This window comes from Cyprinus carpio, chromosome B1 (genome assembly GCF_018340385.1).
Source record: "Cyprinus carpio isolate SPL01 chromosome B1, ASM1834038v1, whole genome shotgun sequence".
In the NCBI taxonomy this organism is placed as follows: domain Eukaryota; kingdom Metazoa; phylum Chordata; class Actinopteri; order Cypriniformes; family Cyprinidae; genus Cyprinus; species Cyprinus carpio.
In genome coordinates this window covers 24,168,742-24,196,050 of record NC_056597.1, presented here as the reverse complement: position 1 = coordinate 24,196,050, position 27,309 = coordinate 24,168,742, and the positions used below count along the sequence as shown (strand labels likewise).

Below are 27,309 nucleotides of genomic sequence, written 5' to 3'. Positions count from 1 at the left end.
TTACCTAACAATCCAGCAGATGCCCCTGTGTAAATTCTCCAGATGTTTTGTTGTTATAAAAGGTTCAATAGGGCACACATCCTTTGACCAGTCGGTGAACTTTTGGCTAAACTTTGACAAAGTTCTCACTCACAGGTGAACGTCATAAATAGATGCAATGGAGATCCTTTGATCACTGAACATGATCTGTTTTGATCACTGAACTTCAGCTGACACACAACACCAAAGTTCACAATGCCAGATCCCTCAAAACTAATTAGGTTGCAAATGAGTTGCGACCGTAGAAACAGGCTTATGTTCTACAACCTTTTGAAATACAGCACACTGATACGGTCTCATCAGTAATCACACGACCCCAGACACCCTGCGCCGTTCTCCTTTCCATGCACTACGTGAGACCAAATATTTAGCCTTTCGTGTAATGTTGTAAAAGTTTAGACATTGTACATCTATTTCAACTGATAACAAGTCTTATGTTAAGAAAATCCTGTCTTGATTTTACCACTTTCATTCCAGTTAGATATTTGTATGCGCATACGTGTGTTTTAACTGATATACAGTGTTGGGGAAAGTTACTTTTAAAAGTAATGCCTTACAATATTGCGTTACTCCCTAAAAAAGTAACTAAATACGTTACATAGTTACTTTTTATGGAAAGTAATGTGTTACAGCAGCAAAGACACTGTTAATAAAATGGGAATAGATACATTTGTGTTATTTAATATATTTAATTATTGCAGGTTTGCGTCATATTCTGAGTTTGCATTTCACTGTTTTGATTCATTTTGATGAATACTAAATCTGTTTTGTTTTTTTTTTTTTTTGTGAGTGGGATGAATTAATGCACATTCACATTTAGTCTAGAACTACAGTAACATCATGTTCACACAGCACACACAACGCCTCCATACTTCCGATTTCTCCCAATATGGGAACAGGAGGCTTGTCAGTCAAAAAATGGGAATACAAAGTAACTGGCGTTACTTTTTTGAAAAAGTAACTCAGATATTTTCTTTTAAATTAAAAAGTAATGCGTTACTTTACTAGTTACTTGAAAAAAGTAATCTGATTACGTAACTCGCGTTACTTGTAATGCATTACCCCCAACACTGGTGATATAGCATGCTAGAAGTTAAGATTGACAAAAATAAAAGACAGATTAAAGGAATTAGGCTGCTAAAATAAGTGTGAATAACTAAATAAACTAAATCAAATCAAATTAAAACAAACAACATTTTTCCTGTGGCTTAGAGGAGATTGTTTAGAAGGAAACTTTTGTAATTTTAAAGTAAAAATGCTGGTCTAATGTTAAAAATCGGTAGAATGTTTTCACCAATTAAGAAATGATGTCGATTTATTAAAAACATTAATTCTTTTAACATATTGTGGCCTCCATCTTTGCGTCCTCTGGTGTTAGGGATGTGTTGGGGGCGAGGATGTAGGCTATCTGACGGAGAAAAACATTATTATTTTGTTTAACTTGTGACAAAACTCTAACTTTTAAAAATTGTAGCTGACGGTAGACTACAACATAGATTTTGACAAGTATATTTTTGCTTAACGTTCGCTTCTGATACTTTTTCTGTTTAGATCGAGGTGAGAGAAGAATTTTTATGACCCTCATCAATCAAACTTTTTTGTCACATAGTGCACTATACTCTAATTCCTATTTTTTTTTTTAAATCAATCTGCCAACATCAACGTTTGCAAGTTATCAAATAAGCAACTTAATATTTTATACAATTCAAATCCAATTATTTACTTGTGTTTTTTGATTGCTTTAAATAAAAATAATGTATTTCACATTTCTTTTCCGTGGTTTCATGTGATATTAGATGAGATCCATTCCAGTCAATTCAGAATTCAAGTTGTTTTTGTCATCTTTCAGTTTGATTTGGTTTGAACTCATTCTGATTTGATCAATTGCAATAGAACAGTATGAACATTAAAGCCTCAAGATGGGTTTTGAAAAACAAATCTGAATTGTCTGCACTAAAAAAAATAAAGCCAGGCCGATTATAGATGTAGACGATCAACGTCATGGATGAGAGTGTAAAGGCAAATGAGTTGAACAGTTTTTATTGTAGGTTTGAAGAAAAAGATTTTACATGGGAACAGGAAAATGCACTGGAAGTTTTATCTGGACTGGACACTTCTAAAATAATTATTGATCAGCATACGGTGGAGAGACTGTTCTCACATGTTTGTTCCGGCAAGGCTTCTGGGCGGCTACTGAAATCGTTTAGTAAAGAACTAGCAGAAGCCTGGTGTCCCATCTACCAGAAGTCTGTAGACACACACACACAGTCCTGGAAGAGTTCTGTTATTATCCCTGTCCCTAAAAAGGCTAGTTGTAAGGAGAATAATGATTATCGTCCAGTGGCATTGACCTCGATAGTGATGAAGTGTTTGGAGAAGATTATGATTAATCATGTAAAAACTGAGGTTAGTAGTGTTTTGGATCCATTTCAGTTTGCATATAGGAGTAACAGAAGTACTGATGATGCTGCTATAACCATCACACATTTAATAAATAGACATCTAGAGGATACTAGCTCATATGCACCTCATGTGTTTTTAGATTTTAGTTCAGCTTTCAACATGCTGCAGCCGCATCTTTTAACTAAGAGGTTAATGGATCTTAAAGTTCACCCTCTTATTATTAAATGGTATCAGTCTTTTTTAACCAACCGTAGGCAGCAGGTTAGTATTATTAAATTCTCAGATGATACTGCAATCTTAGGATTATTAAAAAAGGATGGAGATCTGTCTGAATATTTTTCAGAGATTAGAAGATTTGAGAACTGGTGTGATAACAAGCACCTAGCTCTAAATGTAGGTAAGACAAAGGAAATGGTGTTTGATCCTAGAGGAGTGGGTGATCAAAATATAGCACAGGTCTTATCATATAAATATCTTGGTGTCTTTTTTGATGATTTACTAACATGGCATATACATGTGGATAATCTCTGTAATAAGATACAACAAAGATTGCATTTTTTACCTCATCTGAGAGCTCATGGGGTTGATCAAAAATGTATGGTAATCTTTACCAGGCAGTAATTGAGAGTTTAATCAGATATTGTATCACAGTATGGTTTGGGAATCTATCAGTGCAATCGAGATCAGAGCTGATACGAATGATACATACTGCTTAGAAAATTATAGGAGTGAATAAATGGACACCATTGCAAACATGCCACTGTAAGACACGCTGAGAGGATAGTCTGTGATTTTTCCCATGTTTTGAATACAGAGTACGAGTTGTTGCCTTCTGGCAGGAGCTTCAGAGTTCCTCGCTGCAGGTTAAATAGATTTAAAAACTCTTTTATCCCAGTGTCTGTGAAGTTGTTAAATAGAGGAAGTATGGAGCTGTGATTTTATGTATCCAGTATTCTGTGTATTTTGTGAATTGTGTTTGACTAATGTGTGTACTGTATGGTTGCAGCATGGGTGATGGCCCAAGACAAATCTCCCTGCTGGGGACAATAAAAGTTTACCTTACCTTAGACGCTTATGAAATTTTGTTTTGTGAACCTAGACTACAACAGGAGAGAGAATTTATAAAGAAAACCTTTGCACAAATATACAATAAATAATGAATTATTAACAAAACATGGACATAATTATCTAACCTTTAAAAAAAAAAACACATCTGGAGGGTAAAATGGTGAGGATGGGAAAGACAGTGAAGTCTAGTAGTTGTTGCAGCTGAAATATTACATTTGAAATGTTTATTGTATATTTGTGCGGTTTATTAATATGTTATTAAATCAATTATTAAACACAATATACATTGTTTAAAAACAATGTAAAATACTGAGAAAACAGTTCTTACCGTGCTGAAATGTGCTTAAGAAATCAAGTTAATTTCAGATGAAATACATTTCTTAATGAAAATCTACACAAGACTATTATCTTACAAATATTGTTTACTATATCGAAAAGCGTAATCTAATGTGAATCTAAAAAAAGGCTAAAAAAAAAAAAAAAAAACCTAAAAAATCTAAAATCTAAAAAAACCCTAACCCTAACTTTAATACTATTTTTAAACATTTGTACTAAAAAGTGATGAAGTAAATTGTCACAAAAATGAGCAAAATGTTGTCAGTTCCAGATAATTTTATTCAGAATCTCCATCAGATACACTGTTCAGCACATTTACTGTGTTAACAAAATAACCGGCTGTCACTTCTGAAACGTCTCACGAGGAGTGATGGATATAAAATAACACCTGCCTACTCTATGCATCAATTAAAATGACTAAAATATTGGCATTACCTAGTTTTCATTTATACTTTATAAATACAAGACATCCATAAATACATCTGAGGATATTCAAGGGTTTTTGATACAGAATTCTGTGATACTTCCTGAAGAAACGCAGAGGTGGATGGGGTTTGATCAATATTTAAGGCTATTTTTGAAGGAAAAGTGAGCGCAGGATGTGATGTCACTAGTGAAAACACACATAGCATGATTCGCTGGTTTGACAATGCAAAAAATATTTTCTTCTTTAGTATTTATGTCTTGTTTTCTAGTATAAAATACTTAAACATTCTTGTATCAGGATGCATTTACTGGATTTGTTTTTTGAAAATATTATCCAAGTTTTGTAAGATATTACATTGCTTAAAAGAAGCAATGTAATATCTGCCATTGGGTTAGAAAAATAATCTTAATTCAAAAGCTAAACAAGATTATTTTTCTTACCCCACTGGCGGATATTTTTGCTTGTTTTAAGCAAAAACTAACAAAATTTGGATTTTTTTTTTTCAGAAAACAAGAAAATATTTTAAGTCATTTTACTTGTCAGGTAAATGCATCTTAATTTCAGAATTTCAGAAAGAAAACAAGACAAAAATTCTAAGGAAGAGCATTATTTTTTGCAGTGCATGATCCGTTTTGGATCTCTAAACCCTGAAGAATCACTCGAGACACACAAGATGAGCGCACACATTTAAACGCTAAAAGAAAGCGTGACAATCTCCACTTCACTTACACACCAAAACAACTAATTCAGAAGGAATATTCCAGTCCAGGCTCAGAACATGAGGAAACATGGACTTTCAATCACACAAGAGCTCGGACTTTCTTCAGAACGGCACATGAACATGAAATGACCCTTGTGTCTTTAGAAAACATGCATACATTTGACTCCTGTAAGGATCAACCACAAAAAAAAAAGTTTAAAAAATTATAATATTTCACCCCAAGTTTATAAAAAAAAAAAAAAAAAAGAAAATGCAGAAATAAAGTTAGTTTTCCTTGATTTTAGTGTGAAACGTGAGCTGGACGTTTCACCCATCGGATGTCCATCATATTGCCTTGAAGTTTTCTGTATTCAGAGGTGCATCTGACCTTTACGCTGTTATTGTTGTTGAGGGAAAACATGTCCACTGTGCAAATGCCCAGTAACAACATAATACAAGTTATTACACAAGTTCCCCTTAAGAAGAGACGAACGCTGGAGCGTCACGAGAGTGTGATGAAAATCAGAGTGAATGTGATCAAGCTGTTGCATGAGAACTGTGGGTTCAGTGCTGTGATCCGCACAGAAAGGCATTGTGGGATCCGTGTGATAAGAGGTGTCTGGTTCCAGAAGGCGTTAAAGTCTCCTCGGTTAGAAACGAAGGACTTTAGAAGGGCGTGTAGTCAGACGGGAACATGATGGGCAGCCAGTTCTCAGTGTACGAGACGCAGTGCATCCAGCCCAGAGAGCGCATCAGCTGCAGACGCACAACACACAACACATCACCTTATTATGTGTGACAACAACACCAGTCTTGAGCAGCACAGGTGTATTTGTAGCAATAGACAACAATACATTGTATGAGTCACAATTATACATTTCTCTTTTATACCAAAAATCATTAGGATATTAAGTAAAGATCATGTACCATGAAGATATTTTGTACATTTCCTACCGTAAATATATCAAAACTTAATTTCTGAATAGTAATATGCATTGCTAAGAACTTCATTTGAACAACTTTAAAGATGATTTTCTCAATATTTAGATTTTTTTGCACCCTCAGATTCCAGATTTTCAAATATTGTCCTCCTAACAAACCAGACATCAATGGAGAGAATATTTATTCACACTGAAAAGCGTTAGATGGAGATCGGAGCACTGTGACTCAGCATCATCAGATCAGCCAAAATATTTCATTAAAATACAAAACGTGAGTGTGTGTAGGATTTTACAAATAATAGACATTCAGAGGAAAACTGCGGAGCTTTATGCAAATTCAGTTTGGGATCAGTACCATTTTTTTTTTTTTTTTTTTGAAAGAAATATACGTTTATTAATTAAGGATGCATTAAATTGATCAAAAATAACAGTAAGAAATGTATAATGTTACAAAAAAACTTCCTTTTCTATTTTTCTATCAAATAATCTCATAACTTCGACTTTTCATCTTTTAGTTTTGACATTTTCTTGTAAGTAAGATGTAGCATCTCATAATTGTGTCTTAGTATCTCATAACTTCTCATATATCTCCTGACTTTGTATCATAGTTTTGCCTTTCTGTCACATTATCATGACTTAGTATCTCATAACATGCTTTTTTTTGTCATAATGAAAAATGATTTCTGAAGATCATGTGACACTGAAGACTGGAGTAATGATGCTGAAAATACAGCTGCACATCACAGAAATAAATTACAGTTTAACAGAGATTCACATAGAAAACAGCTGTTTTAAACTGCAATATTATTTCACAATTTTACTGCATCTTTGATTAAATAAATGCAGCCCTGCAGACATCTTTCAGAAACTCTTACCTGTATGCAGTTCTTCCAGTTCTCTTTGCTGGGTTTGTCCTCGAAGATCTTAGTCGCGAACTTCAAGGCTCTCGCATACATTTTGTTTGCCAGCGCGTGTTTGTAGGAAAATACTAGAACCTGGAAAGAAGATATCCTCACATCAAATAAAATATTACAGTATTCAAATAACTAGCACACCTGTAAACCCTGGAGCTCCGTACCTTAGCGTCGGTGAGCTCTGTCCACTTCTGCAGCTCCCAGAAGGTGTCGGTCAGAGCTGTGGCCAGCGGCTCGTCCTCAGAGCTGCCCACTTGACCTGCGCTCGCGTCCTCCTCCATCAGCTGATCCGCCAGAGCACAGCCCTTCCTGCAGAGCGCATCCAGCAGAGACGACTTCTGCTTCTCCATGTCACTGCAACAACACCAGACACCACATCACTGACCTCAACCATCAACAATAACCCTGAAACAAATACGTTCCCATCATCATCATCATCATCATCATCATCATCATCATCATCATCATCATGATGGAAACTTTACAAGGTTCTGTGATTGAATTAGTACAAGAGTATAAATATCTTGGCATCATTGCTGACGATCTTTTAGCTCTCATAACTCAATTGAAGAAAAAATTGAAAATTAAGCTTGGGTTTTATTTTAGGAATGTTTTCTTCCTTAGTATTTATGTCTTGTTTTTTAGTATAAATATCTAAAATTTTTGAATCAGGATGCATTTACTTGACAAGTAAAACAATCTTTTTTTTTTCTTTTCTAAAAAATATGCAAATTTTGTTTGTTTTTGCTTAAAACAAGTAAAAAATATCTGTCAGCGGGGTAAGAAAAATGTTAATTATTACATTAATAATAACAATAATACCATTACTATTATAAATATTATTAATAATATCAATATTTTTAATTTCCTTAATTGTAATCTGTCTTAAATTTTTAAAACATTGTTTAAATTATTATAACAATACATAAATAAATTTTCAAATTGCAGTCACAATAAACAACAAATTAAATCCTGTGGAAAAGCTGTTCTTCTGGAGGCTCCCTCAGAGACGGATGATGCTCGGTACCTCTTGATGGAGGCGGCGTCGGGCCGCGGATCCGTCTTCAGGGTGAAGTAGACGGCGAGCGCGGTCTGATCGATGTGAGACATCACTGCATCAGCTGCGGCTGCGATCTCTGGCAGGCGCTTCGATCGCTCCTGAGGAGAGAGAAGAGCGTCTGTCATGTGTTCGAGGGCAGAACGAGCCGATGTGTGACCGTACCTTCTCTGAGTCCAGCTGATGCAGTCTCTGAACATGCAGAGGCAGGTGTGTGGGGAACGCCTGCTTTAGCTCCTCGAACAGAGCGCTGCTCTCCAACCTGAGGACAGAGTGATGCACCGATCAAAACTAGGCTTGTGACCGCGAGGAAACCTCCCACCGGTTAATCAACACCAGCAATACCAATATCAGCACTGAGAAGGAGGCAGAGCTGTGTAGTTACTGATCACATGTCATCTGGATTATGTAATCAGATTCTAAAGCAATAATCCCCCTGAAGCTGTGGTTTACAGTGAATTTATAACAGCTGAGGGGCGTTGTTAGGTACGACGCAAAGCTGAGTTATAGCTGTTATAAATTCACTGTAAACCACGGCTTCACAGGGATTATTGCTTTTATAAAACGGTTATTCCATATACACAGTACAGTCTCACAAAATAAAACTGAGCAAATAAAGTGTAATAATATTAATATAAACAGTATTCTTCCACCAAACAATGTAGTTCCTCAGAATCAGTTGTGGTTGCTACAAAGTGGTTGCCGAGCAACACACAGAAGTAAACAAAGGTGTATGTTACATTGTAGAGTAATTTACAACAGCTTCGAATTTACAGTTTGTAAGTAATCTACCGAGCTCTGTGGGGGGTAGTTTGCTTGAGTTTGTCCTCTTTTCCTCGCTTTCCTTTGCTTTTAAATAAATTAAATTAAATTAAATTTATGCATTTAGCAGACGCTTTTATCCAAAGCGACTTACAGTGCATTCAGGCTATACATTTTTACTTATCATGTAGGTAAATAGTTTGTAAAAGCACTGTGTTTTCCATATTTGCAGAAAACGCACTTAAACACCAGTCAGTAATATTTTTAGAGCTTTATGAATGAAAACTGACTTGGTCATCCACTGGATCTTCAGGTCTCGCAGCGCTTCGGTGAACTCATCCTTCACGTCCTTCTCCTTCTCCGCGTCCTTCTCCTTTTCTCCTTTTCCATTCTTGGTTTTGTTGGGAGCAGGAACCAGGTGGTAAAAGATTGGCACGATATCCTGCATGAGAGCAACACCAGAGATGATACTGCTGAACCACATTACCCACAATCCCTCAAATCCATCTGCACTGTCTGTCCACTGAATCTAACATCAACAGGGGAGATACATCAATAAACAGCCAGACTCATTTCCTATTATCATTTCTTTTATCTGAGTGAGTGTGTGTGTGTGTGTGTGTGTGTGTGTGTGTGTGTGTGTGTGTGTGTGAGAGAGAGAGAGAGAGAGAGAGAAAGGCTGGGCGGTATTTAGACATTTTCAACTAGAAGACCCTAACTGTCCAACAGCAATATTTAAAGGGCCCCCGAAAAATATATAAATATAAAAAGTAAAGAAAAATATTTAAATTAAAATTATGTTTTTACTAAATTATTATTCATTTTAATAATATTACAATTCCACAATTCTGTAATAATAATAATAATAATAATAAAAAAAATAATAATAATACTTATTCATATTATTTTTAATATTATTAAATATAAATGTAACATTACTTATTATTATCATTATTATAATGATATTAAAATTCTATATTATTAATATTATTATTAATTTACTAATATTACAATTCCACAATTTTGGAATAATAATATTAATAATAATAATAATAATAATAATAATAATATATTTCTAAGAATTAAAATTCTAATCTTATTCATAATTATATTTCTAATATTATTAAATCTAAATTTAACATTACTTATAATTATAATGATATTAAAATTCTACATTATTATTATTATTATTATTATTATTATTATTATTATTAATTTACTAATATTAATTTTGGAATAATAATAATACTTAACTTATTATATTTCTATATTTAAATCTATATATTAATAATTATTAAATATTATTAATTATGTATTATTATTATTACTAATTTACTAATTATTATTATCATTATTATAATGATATTAAAATTCTACATTATTAATATTATTACTAATTTACTAATATTACAATTCCACAATTTTGGAATAATAATAATAATAATAATACTTATTCATATTATTTCTAATATTATTAAATCTAAATTTAACATTACTTATAATTATAATGATATTAAAATTCTACATTATTATTATTATTAATTTACTAATATTACAATTCCACAATTTTGAAATAATAACAACAAAAACACTTATTAATATTATTTTTAATATTATTAAATCATCCTGGGGACCCTTTGGAAATTTGCCAAGACATTCTTGTTGAGAAGCACTGATGTGAACCTAAATGTTATGAATCTTTTGTTAAGTTCTGAATAATAACATTATAAGATCAATAACTCATCACTAGTTTATCAAAAACAGACAATAACACGTGTTTACTGAATATATAAACCATCTCCATTAAAACACTGTATAGGTCATGCTGCCCAGCACTAGTGTGTGTCAGTGTGAATCGGGCCCCTGCAATATAAATACATTAAAAAGCAGAAGTTCTGTTCTTTCTCTATCCGTCCAGTACCTTTTTAAATTTTCCTTTTCGTTTGGCAGAAGCTTGTCCCTGCTGGTCAGAATAACACACATCAGAGAGAGAATCTCACACACACACGCTCTCTGTCCTCTCTATCCTCTGCTCTCTACTGCTTCACATCATCATCATGATTCACTGTAAGGTGCAGCGGCTCAGGATGATCATATACAGGACAGTGAGAGTAAAGCCCCATTAAACGAGCCCTGAAACTCAGAGACACACAGACGGGAAGCCCTTCATCACTGAAATAGTGCTGGACGCTCTCAGAACACTGAGATATAACTCTGTAGAGAGAGGCGTCTGCCAAATGCCTAAACTTGGTCAGGTCAGACTAGTCAGATTGTTCACCAGCACTATGACAGTGGAAAGGAATAAAAGCTGATAAACATGCTTTCATTATCAAGTCTCTCAATCACTTTGCAAAAAACCAAAACAGGTCTTGATAGTCCACACTTTCATTGCGTGATGTGGACTAGCAGACTGCAGTTAGAACGACCGAGAAATTCAATATATGGGCAAAAATGATCAGATTTCTATATGATGATTATCACATGAGCACAGAGTGCCGTTTTTCTAAAATATCTGCATGCTTGCAGATGTGATATTGAATTTATGTAACAGTTCAATAAACAAGAAGATAATATCATGAGTTACAATCAGAGTTACAATAATCAGCGTCTTGGAACAAACCAATGATCCATTTATAAAGACAGTCACCTGCTTTGTTCATGAAGGAATCAGCCATTTATTCTAATCGGATGAGTGAATGATTCAATGACTCACTCATTAAGAGAGTCATTTGCTTCATTCATGAATGAATCAGCCATTTATTCTAATCGGATGAGTGATTCAATGACTCACTCGTTAAGACAGTGACTTATTTTGTTCATGAAGGAATCAGCCATTTATTATAATCGGATGAGTGAATGATTCAATGACTCACTCGTTAAGAGAGTCATTTGCTTCATTCATGAATGAATCAGCCGTTTATTATAATCGGATGATGAATGATTCAATGACTCACTCATTAAGAGAGTCATTTGCTAATCGAATGATTCAGCTATTTATTCTAATCGGATGAGTGAATGATTCAATGACTCACTCATTAAGAGAGTCATTTGCTTCATTCATGAATGAATCAGCCATTTATTCTATTCGGATGAGTGATTCAATGACTCACTCGTTAAGACAGTGACTTATTTTGTTCATGAAGGAATCAGCCGTTTATTATAATCGGATGAGTGAATGATTCAATGACTCACTCGTTAAGAGAGTCATTTGCTTCATTCATGAATGAATCAGCCATTTATTATAATCGGATGAGTGAATGATTCAATGACTCACTCATTAAGAGAGTCATTTGCTTCATTCATGAATGATTCAGCTATTTATTCTAATCGGATGAGTGAATGATTCAATGACTCACTCGTTAAGACAGTGACTTATTTTGTTCATGAAGGAATCAGCCATTTGTATGAATCTTTTGAGTGAATAATTAAAAGGCTCACTCAGTAAGAGAGTCATTTGCTTCATTCATGAAGGAATCAGACGTTTGTGCAAACTGGTTGAGTGAATGGTTCAATGGCTCACTCGTTAAGACTGGCTTATTTTGTTCATAAAGGAATCAGCCATTTGTATGACTCTTTTGAGTCAATAATTAAAAGGCTCACTCAGTAAGAGAGTCATTTGCTTCATAGCTTCATTCATGAAGGAATCAGCCGTTTGTGCAAATTGGTTGAGTGAATGATTCAATGACTCACTTGTTAAGACAGTGACTTATTTTGATCATGAAGGAATCAGCCATTTGTATGAATCTTTTGAGTGAATAATTAAAAGGCTCACTCAGTAAGAGAGTCATTTGCTTCATTCATGAAGGAATCAGCCGTTTGTGCAAATTGGTTGAGTGAATGGTTCAATGACTCACTCGTTAAGACAGTGACTAGTTGACAGACCTGCACCAGCATAAAAACACTAAATATCGCTTAATTATCATTATAAGCAAAATCCCGGAAAATGATTCATCAATAATTTTTTGTCAATATCGCACGCCCCTACATGTGAGAGAGACTGAGCTACAGAAACACAAAGCAGCATGCAGATCTAGAGACGAGCTGAATCAACCCTGTGTTTGAAGAGACTGGAGACTCACAGCTTTTTTGCCGAACTCACTCTTGGGCAGAACCAGCGAGCCGGTGATGTATCCGCCGGGTCCGGCACCTTTAGGGATCCTGAAACACAGAGACAAACATCTGCATCTTCTGACGCTCACGGCTCAACAGATGCAAGGCTCGCGGAACGAACCAAAAGAAGGGTTTCATTTTTTTGCAGAACTACATTTTAGAAACAGTACTAATAGTATTAGTTAGATTGCAGAAGTATTATGTAGCTATGTTTTAAGGTATGACTCTGGATAACTGATTTTTAGAAAAGAGATTGCGGTTCTCCCACGATTCTGAAAATAAAACATTAGACAACAAAACAATATCTAGGCTAATTTACTTTAGTTTCTGACCAAATGTTTTATTTAATGTTATAAAAGTCTAAAATGTTATAAATTAGTCTATTTAAATGAATTCGTCATGTGAAAAATCATTTGAAACGAATGAAGAGTTGTTTCGGATCTCTTGAAGGAATGATTCAGACACTAAACACATTGTAACAGTCACTGGTTGAATTATTAGAAATATACTGTAATGCACACCCGAGGTGGTGATGTGGCATCGACGCGAAGCTTTACTTTCACATTACTTTCCACAACAAGTAACCAAGTAATGCAATTAGCTATTTTTTAGGGAGAAACGCAATGCTGTACTGCATTACTTTCAGAAGTAACTTGGGGACACTCACTTGTCGTCGGGCAGGGCTGTGATGAAGAAGGGCTGCGACGCGCCGGGGCTCAGAGTGATGGAGTTGGTCTTCTTCTTGGCCAGCAGGGCAGCGCGGTGCGTCTCGTAGACGTCCAGCGAGAGCGTGTTGGAGAGACGGTGAGACACGAGGAACGGCAGGTCCTTCAGACGCTCCAGCTCGCTCTGCTGCTCGTGACGCACCTGCAGACGCACAGCGTAGTCGCCCTTCTCCAGCTTCAGAGAGTACTGCACAGAGGAACCACGTCTCAAATCAATACTGCATCCCAACCTCATGAAACACACAACCTGATGGTTATTGCACATAATTAAACTGGATGAGAACGTGCATGCATGAGACAGTCCATGTTTATATAGAAAAAAACAAGGGAAAAGCAGCGCAACTGAATAAAAAACCTGTAAAGAAGTACTACTGTGTGTCTGAGATTTCATGTTTGCATCATGGTGACAGACTGAAAGCTGCATTATTCAAAGTTAATAATAGTCTACTGGTGTTACACCTTCATTCTGAATTTGAATTATTTTGAGATTTTTTTGAAGCATTTTCCTCGCATTATTTCTGAACATATAAGTTAAGATGTAGCTGTAGCTCATGCATAGATTTTCTGCGAAGATATTTAACAAGTGATTTGTTTAACATTTACATCACGTTGACAACATGTGTGTGTGGTGAACCTGGAATAGAAATGTTTTTAACTAGAGGGTTAATAAAGAAGCTGCTTGAATCATGTAGTAGTTACATTTTTAAGTTGACTAGTTAAAAATCGAAAAGCGGTCAAATGTTCTGAGAAAATCGAGATTTTTATTTTTTGCCATATCCCCCATATATTTTCATTTTATTTTTCATTTTTTACATCCCAGTATAATGGCAATTTTCTGCTGTCTTAATTTGTAACAGTTCACATTAATATATAACAACAATAATAAAAACATTTTTTTCAAATTGCACTCACAGAATGTGACAAAATAATTGCAGTCAGAATTTTTTTTTGAAAATCATCCATCCCAAATTAACATCCATTTTGTAATATGTCAAAAGTTATTTTTCTGACTGAAAAAGGCTCAATCATAGAATAGTTACATTTTATAAATTATGATTATAATTATTAATTTTTTGCATTAGTATTTACATCACAATCTGAAATCCTATCATAAAGCCCTGAGGTTTAGGAACCTTGAGTTACAGCATGCCATTTATTGTTATTATTATTATTATTATTATTATTATTATTATTATTATTATATAAAACTTGTTCAACCAGTACAATGTTAACATTTTTGCTGTCTTAATTTGTAACGAATAAATAAATAAGTTAGAATTGCAATTAAAATACATGACAAAATACTTGCAATTAGAAGTTTTGGTGAAATATTGAAACCCAGATTAGCGGTGTTGAATGTTGGAAATGTTAAATAAAAGCTATTTTTGAAACCGGAGGCACTATCACAATAGTTTAAATTTTAAATTTATATTTAATTGTAACATTTCTTTAGGTTTAATGTGGCATTAGTATTTCTTAGTATGTAGTATATCACAATACTTTTTTTCCCAATCAGTCGATATCGATAAATATCACGATAAATGTCAAATCTTTATTTCTATTTAAGTTTAAGGCCAAATTTTTGCTCCAAATTAAAAGTGGTAGAAAGCAGACTGCATGAGATAATGTTTCAAATCAAGAAACAGGTTTGTGTTGCCTGATAATATTAATAATAATATTACTAATAAGAAATGCACATTTGATAGTAGTAGCTTGAGTTAAGATGCAGATGTAAATTTTGGTTCATTATCAAAATCTGTAAAAATTGTGGCAACCTCATTTTTTTTTTTTAATCTTATTTTTTTTTTTTTTTTTTTTTTAAGCATTGGTCTCCCATAGTAGCATACATTTAAATCATGATACACACAGTTAAAACCACACATACAGCACACCTCAATACCAGGGTAAAAATATAACTATGGTTATTAGGTGTATGAAAAACAGTAAGGCTAAATGCAGTATTAGTATTTCATTAGTATTAGTAAAACCCTGCAGTCCAGCACGTCTGCATCATCATGTGAAGCTTATGTTCTGCTCACCTGATGTGGATAAGCGTCTCCGGATCCCATGAGCCTCTTGTTCTGGTCAAACAGGAGCCAGAGCTGACTGTCAAACTCAGACTCGTATAATAACTCACACAGCAGCGGACAGCTGGGCGTCACCTCGCCACTCTTGGGCTGGAAACACAACACCAATAACTCGATAAGAATCAATAAATCAACCACGCAAACACTGCAAACAAATATAATTCATTACTAAAAACCGCAAGGACGTGGCGCTATCATCTCAGTCACCTGATGGAAATTATAAGTGAGGACGATCTCGTAGAGCTGTCTGTTGTTGGGTAACACATCTCTGGCGCCGAGGGGTTTTATTTTAGCACTTACAGGCCTGTCGAGGAGAAACACACACAAGTTAATCGTGCACTTACAAAGTATTTAAACACAGGGTTTCTGAGAGCTCTTCATCTTCTGAAGGTGCTTTATGATCAAAGAGTCATATCCTACAACCCTGTCCCCACTTACAGTGTATTTATGGGCTTCACTGAACATCTTTTCTTACAGCAAACGCGAGGACATACACTAGATCAGGACGATATGACGCTTGAAATAGCTTTAGGATGCATGTAACTGGTGATCTGTGAGGTGTGTGTGTTTACCGGAGAGGCTGAACCCAGTTCTTCAGTGTGATTGTTGGGGAAACGTCTTCATATCTCAGCGGAGAACACACCTCAAAACTAGAAATCCCTTCAGAGGCGTGCTAGACACAGAAACACACGAAACCAGAGCTGTTAATTAATTTGGCGTGTGCTGCTAAAATAAAACAATAAAACTATCTGACAGAGAGAAGTTTGCAAACAGGCTGATTAAAATTTGGGGTTGGTAAGATTTTAAAATGTTTTTGAAAGAGGTCTCTTCTGCTCAACAAGGATGCTTTATTTGATCAAAAATGCAGTAAAAATTGTGAAATATTATTAGAATGTAAAACAGCTGTTTTCTGTGTGAATATCTGTTAAAGTGTAATTTATTTCTGTGATGTGCAGCTGTATTTTCAGCATCATTACTCCAGTCTTCAGTGATAAACAATCCTCATAAATAACAATAATATGATGATAAACAATGCAAAAAACATTTCTGACTAACATCAATGTTGAACACAGTTGTGCTGCACAATATTTTTTGTGGAAACTGTGATGCATTTTATTTTTCAGTATTCACAGATGAATACAAAGTTTAAAAGAACAGCATTTATTTAAAATAGAAATCTTTCGTGACATTATAAATGCCTTTACTTTCACTTTTGATCAATTCAATGCATCCTTGATGAACAAAAGTATTATTTTCTTTCTGCTTCTGCCATTAAATCCCAAAGACACTCACGATGTGAATAGGAGAAGGTGCCGTCACCAGCCCATGGAAGGACATGACATAATCGATGGTGACGTCACCCAGACTCGCCCACCAGCGAGCAACACAGAGCTCCAGAGTCCGTCCTGGCTGAGGAAGACACACAGATGAACATGTGACCCGACAGACACAGAGAAAACACAGATGTAAAAAATATATATATGTTATAGTTTGTAAGGCTGCCCTCGACTACGCTGCATTTCCCAACACAAGCTCTATCGTTACCAACAGAGTTCACGTGAACTAACGACCATACGATGCTTTTGGGAACGCACCCCTGGTCAACTAGTCATCGTTTATTATTAAGCAACTAGTCGACTAATCTCACGTTTATTAATAAACCATGCAATTCCTAAAGATGAGTCTTTAATTGTCTACAGCCTATCAGCGCTCAAACACCTCTATAGATATATTTTTTCATGTCTGTAATGTAAGTTTACACGCTCAAGAGACCGAGACGGCAGAAAGCAAATCCTGTTTGCTTTCATTATTTTACAAAAGCACAATTTTTGTTGTTATTTTGAGTGCACACAAATAAACCTAGACTTGATACAGATGCATTACTCTGAGTATTTAAAGTCAAGTTTTCTAAGTTTACATTAGATTGAGGAGCCATGTAAAGTTGCTGCTACTAAGACGTATATGATGAGGTCGATGAATGAGAGTTGAGCGTTTGGATGTCCTGCCTGATGTACTATATTCTTACCACAAACACCAGCCGCTAACGATCTGTCTGTCCTGTGGATTTTTACATTTTTTCTGCGACTAAGCAGTTAATAAATTTTTGGTCGACCAAGCCTCTTCTCGTCGTATAACAGTGGGCTATTAGGGGCAGCCCTACTAGTTTGTGTGTTGTGTACCAGCACAGGAAAAGCCTCCGTGAGCGAGCCCTTCTCCAGGAGAGACGAGAACTTATAAAACTCATTGGCTCGATACGCTCGCTGCTTCACCAGATGAACCGCATGCAGGACGAACTTCGACGACACGTCTCCAGAACGAGACGTTAATGAGATCTCTGAAAGAGACTGAACAGTTAGATCACCGATCTGCGTGTGGGGGAGTCTTGCAGCGATGCAGCATCACGTCACCTGCCCATGATGCTCCACGGGGGACGGTAATGAAGTGCCGCCGGATCTGTCCTGGTCTGAAGTGGACGTCTGTGAACGTGATCTCCTGACTGCGACTGTCAGCTACTCTGTAAGAGACAAGCACGGGTCACGGGCGAGCAGAAACACAGATGTGAGCGGAGCAGAGCGGTCAGACGTACCTCGCAGGGATTATAACCGTTATAGGCACTCTGAAGAGAGGACCGGCGCTGAGAGCCGACGTGTCGTATCCACACACCTGGAGAAAACACACACACACACGTTCATCTTAGGGCTGGGTGATATGACAAAAAATGTAAATATTGATTTTTTATTTTTTTTATTTTAATATGGTGTGAATGTAGATGTGCCTCGGTGTAGTGCAGCCCCTCTCGCAGGCCCTGCGGCTCGATGCGGACGTTGACGTGCCGGCACTGATTCATGAGCTCCAGGTGCGACGGACAGTGAACCCAGGCAGCGTTGCAGACGAGAGCCAGATGCAGCTGCAGCGAGATACGAGACGAGTTCTCTGGAGAGAAAACATCCCACAATGCATCACACACTGGGTAGAAACTCTGAATGTGTATTTTTATTCATCAGGGACGCATTACATTGCTCAAAAGTAACAGTGAAGACATTTATAATGTTACAAAAGATCTCTATTTCAAATAAACTCTGTTCTTCTGAACTTTCTGTTCATCTGTGAATCCTGAAAAATAAAATGCATCTCAGTTTCCACAAAAATATTAATGCTTTCAACATTGATAATAATCAGAAATGTTTCTTGAGCAGCAAATCATCATATTAGAATGATTTCTGAAGATCATGTGACACTGAAGACTGGAGTAATGATGCTGAAAATACAGCTGCACATCACAGAAATAAATTACAGTTTAATAAAGATTCACATAGAAAACTGTTATATTAAATTGTAATACTTCACTGTTTAGTATCGCATCATTAGTTTTGCAACATTTTAACAAACTCTATCAGAATTTCATTTAAAGTTTTAATTTTGTTAAAATATTCTTTTTTAATATGTCTACACTTTTTTATGTATTAAGTTTTATTTTTAGTTAATTTAGATATTTTAAACACCCTGGCAACTACCTAAAAGTTTTTCTTATTTTTATTTTATCTCAGTATGTTTCTTTTTTTCAGTTACTGTTTATTTTATGAAAGTAAAGATTATAACCCTGGTATACATGACATGATTCATCAGGGCTCTTTATTCAAATTAAGTCCAAATAACGAACAGTGATTAACTTCACCCTCGTTCTGGCATCATCCTGATTGATCTCAAACCCGGAGAGATCTGTAAACATATTCTGAATGAACTGTAGCATGTACCGGTGTTCTCTGGAAACATGGGCTCGATGCCGACCCCGTGATCGGAGGGGCCGGAGACCTGGGTCGGGTCCCTGAGGTAGATGCCTCGCTGCGATCCCACGGTCACGCTGAAGCCCAGGCTGCTGGTGGGCAGCGACGCATGCTGCATGAGGTATTCGAACGCCCGCTCCACCTGCGCATCACACAAACACGCTCAGGAATTACATTTCAATGGCGGATTGTAATCCGTGTTTATGAAACATGTGAGTGAATTATATTCCAGTTTTAAAGGTGCTTCTGATTACAGATAGCCTGCAGTGCTCCGCTGCTCAGTACCTGAATGATGCCGTGACCCTGAGCGAACACCTCTATATCCTCCACTTTCAGAGCCGTGTTCTCCAGAGCCCTGCGCACCGCCGGAACCGTGGGCCGCACGCCGTTCTGCTTCAGACCTGACAAACACACACAACTCAGTAATAAAGTACACTTCCAGAATAAAGATTTCCTGATCATTTACTCACCCCCATGTCATCCAAAAAGTTCACGTCTTTCTTTCTTCAGTCACAAAGAAACATTCCTGGATTTTTCTCCATACAGTGGACTTCAGTGGTGCTCAACGGATTGAAGGTTAAAAATGCAGTTTCAAAGAGCTCTACACGATCCCAGCTGAGGAACAAGGGTCTTATCTAGAGAAACGATTGACATTTTATATATATATATATATAAAATCTACTTTTTAACCACTAATGCTGGGCTTGCTCTAGCTCTGCGATGCGAGTCAGCACACATTACTTAATCATGTTTTAAAAGATCACACACAATCTTTGTATTCATTTAAAAACTCCATCTCATTTTCTCCTCCAACTTTAAAATCATCCGACATCATTGTTTACGTTTTTGGTAAAGGGGCATTTGACTTTTGTTGTTGTTTCCAACATCACCTAATAAAGACGCGCACACATTGCAGAGCTAATGTTAGCCGAGCATTTGTGTTTAATAAATATAATATTTTCAGAAAATGACCAATCGTTTAGCTAGAGAAGAGCCTTGTTCCTCGGCTGTAGAGCTGTGAAGCTGCAGTTTGAATGTTTAAATCGTTGAGCACCACTGAAGTCCACTATACGGAGAAAAATCCTGGAAGGTTTTTCTCAAAAAACTTAATTTCTTTGCGACTGAAAAAAGAAAGATGTGAACATCTCGGATGACATGGGGGTGAGTAACTTATCAGGAAATGAACTTATCCTTTAACGGTACAAATGCATATCTAGGATAATATAGTAGTAATATAAAGATACACAGGGCCATTTTTTCATCTGTTGAGTTTTAGTTTAACCTCTGGCCTTCAGATGGAGATTTACTGCTGATCACAGAACTGTGCTTCACTGATAAGATGCGCGTGACAATCTCAGCTTTTGTGATTTATCACGCAGCTCTACTCTTAGTATAAGCTTGGTAGTGCTGCATCTGTACCTGAGAGCAGCAGAGCGATTCCTCCGCAGGCGTTCGGAGAGGACATGGAGGTGCCGTTCATCAGCTGCGTGCCGCGGAGCGTCCAGTTGGGCACGGAGGCGATGGCTCCGCCGGGGGCGCTGATGCTGACCCCCAGAGCCCCGTCTGTACAGGGCCCGCGGGACGACCACGTGTACTGGTTCGGAGGAAGCTTCTCTCTCAGCGAGTACTCGGCCACCATCATGTCCGGCATGACACAAGCACCCACACCTGCACACCGGGAACCATTAAACCACTCCCTACTGCTGCCTTCAATATCATACACAACATACATTCTCTTCTTCTTCATAATGATGTCTATTTTATACATACGTCCCCTTGTTTTGATAAATTCATTCCCTAGATTTAGTAAACTGTGGCCATGTTTTATGAAAATCATGTTCACGCCATAATAATTTGTCCTCGTTTTGGTAAATCATGGCTATATCATATTAATTGTGTCCCTGCAGCACAGAAGCAGTCATCAGTAGCACAGGTATATTTGTAGCAATAGACAACAATACATTGTATGGGTCACAATTATACATTTCTCTTTTAAACCAAAAATCATGAGGATATTAAGTAAAGATCATGTTCCATGGAGATAATTTGTAAATGTCCTACTGTAAATATATCAAAACTTAATTTTTGATTAGTAATATGCATCGCTAAGAACTTCTTTTGAACAACTTTAAAGATGATTTTCTCAATATTTAGATTTTTTTGCTCTCTCAGATTCCAGATTTTCAAATATTGTCCTCCTAACAAACCAGACATCAATGGAAAGATTATTTATTCAGCTTTCAGATGATGCATAAATCTCAATTTTGAAAAATTTTGCCTTATGATCCAGGCTCACAAGTGTTCTATTTCTTGTCATCGCTTGTTTTGTGTGTGATTCTTTGGCCATACTGATATAATGGACTGAAGAGGTGTGTTTCAGGTCCGTACCGATCACACTGCTGGTGGTTCCTCCGGGGCAGCCCACGGTGGACAGACACGGGCCGTTATTCCCAGCGCTCGACACAAACACCACATTATACTTCTGTACGGCCTCCGTGATGACCTCACAGATCCTCCTGAAGAACACAGACGTGAATCATAATGTCAGTAACGTTCATAACGGTCCATCTAGCAAGTGAACGAGTGGTTTGAACGATCCAGCATCTAGTCAACTTTGCAGTGACGCAACCGGATGAGAAGAAAAGCTACAGAAATACACGCGACTTGACTTCGGCCTCTCACCCTGAGTTTGGCCAGTGTGTCGCCTCCCCGTAACTGTAGTTCACAAGATCACACTTATAGTTTATGACTTCAATCATCTGCAAACAGAGATCACAAATAACACAATCAATTAAGCAACCGTTACACAGGAGTTCTTGGTTCTTGCACTTAAAAAGAGTGTCTTTGTTTTGGTGATTTTTAGTGGATGTATGAAGTTAGGTGTTGCTCATCTCATTAAGTATTAAGGCTAGGCAGTATACAGACTGTGTAAGATATATCACTACATCGATGTTGTCCGTGCATCAGAAAAATAACACAGGAAACAGTGCTTTCAAGTGGCAGACTGCATCTGAGGTCACAGCGTGCAACAGGATTGTATCACATTTTGCCATTTTATTTGTTGTCGAATGTTACATTTATATGAAACACAAGTAACTGTACTGAAAGCGATAATAGCAAAAGGACTACTGTGATGACGTTTTGTTACACTCTGTAGAAAACACAGATTAATATCTCATGCATCACCAGTATTCTGCAAAAAAATACAGAGATATTATTTTTGGTCCAGCTCGATTAACTACCAGCATCATCCACTAACCACAAAGTGTGCTTGTGCATCTCTTTTTGTAATTAATTAATACACGAGTCAAAGACGTTAAGATGTCCGCATCAAAAGAAATTTACAAAAGTGATTTTATGTCCATAGAAAGCATTAAATGTAAGTAAAGTGTCTACTTTTAAGGTTTCAAATATGTTTTGGAGGATAAAACGTCAAAATGTGGTTGAAACAATGTTACATTGTCATTCAGTGTGACACAATATGTATGTAAAAAAATAAAAAAAGAAGCTTATTCTGACATGTACATATTAAAATATATAAAACAATAAGGGAGCATATTAAATTTGATTGTTTTAAATGAGTAAAACATTCTTTCTGACAAATAGGCAAAACCTAGGATAGTGACACATTTTAATTAAAAACTAATTAGTATTTGGAGTGAAAGTAATTAGTGTTTTAATATGTCATAAATTGATTTTTGTTGTAAATATGCCTGACGAGATTGTTACACTGAATGATATTTTAGTGTGTCTCTTCTGTAAATCAGGGGAAAATGTATGATATTTATTTTTCGCTCAGAAAAACAAAATTGCAATTAAATTAAACAGAAAACTTTTTCTTTTTTGGGTGGAAAAACAACAATTTAATGCTTCATCTTTGACCCACATACATACAATTGTTTTTGTTAACTGAAATGAATGAAAATTAAAAAGCGCTGCTTTGGCAACTAAGTGAAATAAACTAATTTAAGTTTTTTTTTATTTTTATACTACAAATATTTCTTAAGTACAAGAAAATATACAATTGAAAAAGCACATAAAATTACTAAAACTTAAAACTGAAATAAAAAATATCCTATAATATCCCTGATTTAAGAATGTAAATGTGAGTGAGTGTTGACGTCTTACAGCTCGTATGAGGCCGGTGCCCGTCTCCATTGTGCTGAGGCGCGTGTCTCCGATCTTCACAGCCAGGATCTGAGCTCCAGGAGCGACTCCGTTCCGCTCGGGATCCTCGGGGAAGTGACCCGCTGCGATGCTGGCCACATGCGTCCCATGAGCTCCTGCAAACACACGCAGATCAGTGTAAAGCCTCTTAATGATATACATTTACAATATACACTTAATCCTCATCAGTCTGACCTCCGCTGGTGACGATACACAGAGTGTTTCCCTCATCATAGATGTTTATGGAGTAATTGAGCATCTCGGCGCATCCCAGTGTGGCGTATTCCTGTCTCTCTCGATAAGAGCTCAGGATGGTGCAGGACGACAGGTCTCCGGTCTCAGACGTGTCCAGCACAGCCCTGACACACACACACACACACAGTCTTATTATCTTACTAATGCACTGAAAATGTGCTCACCATCAGTTCATCCGAGATCAGGATGAGTTTGTGTCTTCATCAGGTTTGAAGAAATGTAGCACTGCATCAGTGTCTCAGCAATGGATGCTCTGCAGTGAATGGGTGCCGTCAGAATGAGAGTCCAAACAGCTGATAAAAACATCACAATAATCCACAAGTAATCCACAGCACTCCAGTCCATCAGTTAACATCTGGAGAAGACAAAAGATGAAACACACTCCAGCATTAAGATGTTTTTAACACTCAAATACATAGAGTCCATAATCCATAATAACACTTCCTCCAGTGAAAAAGTGCATCTCCTGTTGTCTCTCACATCAAAATCCAGACACATATTTGTTTAGAGCTGTTTAAACACTGCTTGATCTGTGCAGATTTCTCTCCTGATTCACACCAGAACACTTTTTCACTGGAGGAAGTGTTATTATGGATTATAGACTTTATGTATTTGAGTTAAAAACATCTTAATGCTGGATTTGTTTCATCTTTTGTCTTATTGTGATGTTTTTATCAGCTGTTTGGACTCTCATTCTGACGGCACCAATTCACTGCAGAGCATCCATTGATGCAGTGCTACATATCTCCAAGAAGCAAACTCATCCTAATCTCGGATGGCCTGAGGGTGAACACATTTTCAGCACATTTTCATTTTTGCGTGATCTATTCCTTTAAAGCTGGAAAATGCTCAGACCTCCACGTGACGCCGTCGTGCCACGATACACAGTCATAAACCGGCCCCGGGTCGCTGTACTTCTTCTCCAGGGCTCCTAACAGCTCCACGTGACACTGTAGCTCCTCCTTCTGTAGCTTCTCCAGCTGACAACAGAAACACATTTGTTTCAAGCCATATTCGACATGCAGAACAATCCGCAGGCATCATACAATAACACCTTGTTTTCTCGTGTTTTATTTTAATTCAAGCATGCAAATCCCAGCAGCGGTCAGACCTGTGACGGGTTTGGGTGAGTCTGGTCAAACTCTTCTATCCTGCGACTGGCCTCAGCGAGAGCTGCCCTGTGCGCTGGATCCCACAGCTTCTCCTTACGCTCTTTCTGAACCCACACACGTGGAGTTATTACGAGTAAACAAGCCAGACATGCATTTGTCTGTGCATATAACATCAGCGTTACCTGTATTCTCTCTCTGAGAGCTTTAGGGAAAAAATCATAACCGTTCTTTATTCCGAGGTGATACTTCCCAGACGGATTCACCCAAGCAGCAGGAACCTGAAGAGAAACGGGAAACCTTCAGTGCTACGCATTAAGAGTGAATCCCACAAAGACTGGGGAGAACATGTCTGATTTGTAAACGTAGACGTATTGTAAATGTAAAACATCCTCTCTAATTTTCTCCGTTTTGATTTTAGGGTGAAATGCGAGACCCAAACACGTTATTGTGCTGTTCACACAGACACAGTTTAGTAACCTGAGCTGATGAATGACAGCGTCTCTTAACATGAATGTGCTTCTCTTACTCGGAGCGAGCGTCCGGTCAGTCCGGTCACGAGCCCGTCCTGCACCTCCACCACACTGGACATGTTCACGTCGCCGCTGCCCGTCGTGTCAATGATGTCCACGATCTTGGGTTTCCCGTCCGTCGTCGTCTGCGAGAAAGAGCGTGAGATACGGTTCAGCATCAGTCTGGAGTCAGACAACTCGTATCGGATTCACAGCGGGATGCATCTGAAAACTCAAGACGTAGAAACAGTCTGTATATTATGATAAATGACCAGTGTATGAGTGCACAGATCAGCTCACAGGATCCAGAGTGTTGTCATACGAGCATTACAGACTCATTCTTCTTCAGTGTTGTTATTTATGTAAGAGTAAATTAAACATGCATGCATGTATGTATGGAGGGATGAGTGTGGTTTTATACCTGTTCTGGTGTTACTGTATGGCTAGTTGTTGTGGAGTCATAATAATAAAAAAAAGGCATGTGCATCACATAAATGAGTGCTGTCTATGTAGGGAGCTCGCTAGGATTTGAAACACAGCCTTTGTCATTTATAATAGTTCTTTGATGTGTAACATGATTACTATCTTAATCTATCATGGTATTTTGTCATATAAGAAACACCATGGTACGAGAAGGAAACTGTGGTATACTTCTTTGTAAGTGAGAGTCATTGATGAGGATGACACAGCTTGTCCTTTCAAGCGTGTAGTTTATGTTTTTAACAGCTTTATTCAGCTTGATTTACTTCACATGTGTTTGTGCTTCTTTGTTTAATTGTGACAACGGAATTCCGGTAACGTCTAGTGTTTGTGGTCCCTTAAACGGGAGAAACCCGCCTGCGGCCTAGTGATGAACCGCAGCCGCGGGCTCGATTTACCTGCATGCCCGGGGCCCCTGGGTCCACACCGGTGTCGAGGATCGCGATGAGCACCCCTCGGCCATCGTACTCCGGGAATTTTGTGAGGAACGAAGCAGCGCCGGTCTCTTTTTTCGGAAGCAGCCCGTGGAACGGGAACGGCTCTTCGGCGGAATGAGCAGACATTACCGTACAGAACGAGAATAAAAGCACAACACGACAGCGGCGTACCGGTATCAACACAATGTGCGCGACAGCCGAGCGACTCTCTTAAAGGTACAGTAGCACTCAATCTCAGTCACCGTGAACATACACAGTGTTGGGAAGTAACTTGTTACATGTAACTACATTACGTAATTTACAGTCACTGAGAAAAAAAATAGTTATTAAGTTACAGTTAATATTAATGATTACAAAGGGGTTACATCTGATTTAATACATGCAGATTTAATTGATTTCTTTCATGAATTGCAGTGACTGCTCTAATAAACTGTATAAGACATCAATGTTTGAGGACACAGAATTGCTTATTCGATAACTGTTTTATTTCCTATTTGGGTTTATGCATATACTTCTGTTTATGTATTGTTAGATGTCAGTGTTTCCTGTCATAGCTATGCAAAGATTTGATATCAAAAACAGTATCATAGCTATTAAACTATTTCTTGTTATGGTTTTAAATCAGTTTTTATCTGCAACTAAACAAAAATATGTTAACATTTTGCTAACGTTTCCATTAAGTAATAAAAACCTGATTTCTGACTGTTCTCTGAATGTTCATATGCCCAGTTAAAAAAAAAAAATTAAAAAAAAGTAATAACTTTTTTTCTTATGCAAACGTTAAAGGGCTAGTTCACCTCATGAATTACCCTCCGATTTCATCAAAAATATCTTAATTTGTGTTCCGAAGATAAACGAAGGATTTACGGATTTGAAACGACACAAGGGTGAGTAATCAATGACAGAATTTTAATTTTTAGGTGAACTATCACTTTAAAGGAACATTCCATTTTATTATCATGGAAATATTATAGCAATGTTACTTTTGAATGTTC

The 27,309-nt window shown here is 37.0% G+C and overlaps 1 protein-coding gene across 3 annotated transcripts; it reads right to left on the bottom strand.

The window, feature by feature from the left end:
- Positions 1–4,107: 4,107 nt before the first annotated feature.
- LOC109085586 (tripeptidyl-peptidase 2-like) lies at positions 4,108–26,539 on the bottom strand. 3 transcript variants are annotated; one of them, XM_042717042.1, is made up of 29 exons: positions 26,276–26,539; positions 25,415–25,543; positions 25,071–25,166; positions 24,888–24,992; positions 24,632–24,756; positions 23,717–23,880; positions 23,483–23,637; positions 22,037–22,113; positions 21,743–21,870; positions 20,774–21,022; positions 19,640–19,755; positions 19,325–19,496; positions 18,346–18,503; positions 18,157–18,233; positions 17,978–18,084; positions 17,750–17,904; positions 16,863–16,979; positions 16,142–16,242; positions 15,777–15,873; positions 15,522–15,659; positions 13,425–13,669; positions 12,727–12,805; positions 10,569–10,610; positions 8,938–9,089; positions 8,051–8,147; positions 7,856–7,986; positions 6,993–7,182; positions 6,790–6,909; positions 4,108–5,729 (listed from the first exon to the last, which is right to left on the bottom strand). In XM_042717042.1, exons 1-29 carry the CDS (start codon positions 26,438–26,440, stop codon positions 5,640–5,642), a joined length of 3,777 nt encoding a protein of 1,258 aa, XP_042572976.1. In that variant the 5' UTR covers positions 26,441–26,539; the 3' UTR covers positions 4,108–5,639. The 3 variants fall into 3 exon arrangements, with proteins under 3 accessions (XP_042572976.1, XP_042572977.1, XP_042572978.1); XM_042717043.1 differs by having other exon boundaries at positions 10,569–10,607; XM_042717044.1 differs by lacking the exon at positions 10,569–10,610.
- Between the last annotated feature and the right edge of the window lie 770 nt (positions 26,540–27,309).

Bases quoted from the DNA above. Each gene is read 5' to 3' on its own strand.
- LOC109085586 (XM_042717042.1), bottom strand. From the start codon at position 26,440: ATGTCTGCTCATTCCGCCGAAGAGCCGTTCCCGTTCCACGGGCTGCTT. The intron at 19,756-20,773 runs GTACAGATGCAG...TGTGTTTGTCAG, and splicing joins AATCGCTCTGCTGCTCTCAG to GTCTGAAGCAGAACGGCGTG. The intron at 18,504-19,324 runs GTACATGCTACA...TTTTCTCTCCAG, and splicing joins CATGTTTCCAGAGAACACCG to AGAACTCGTCTCGTATCTCG.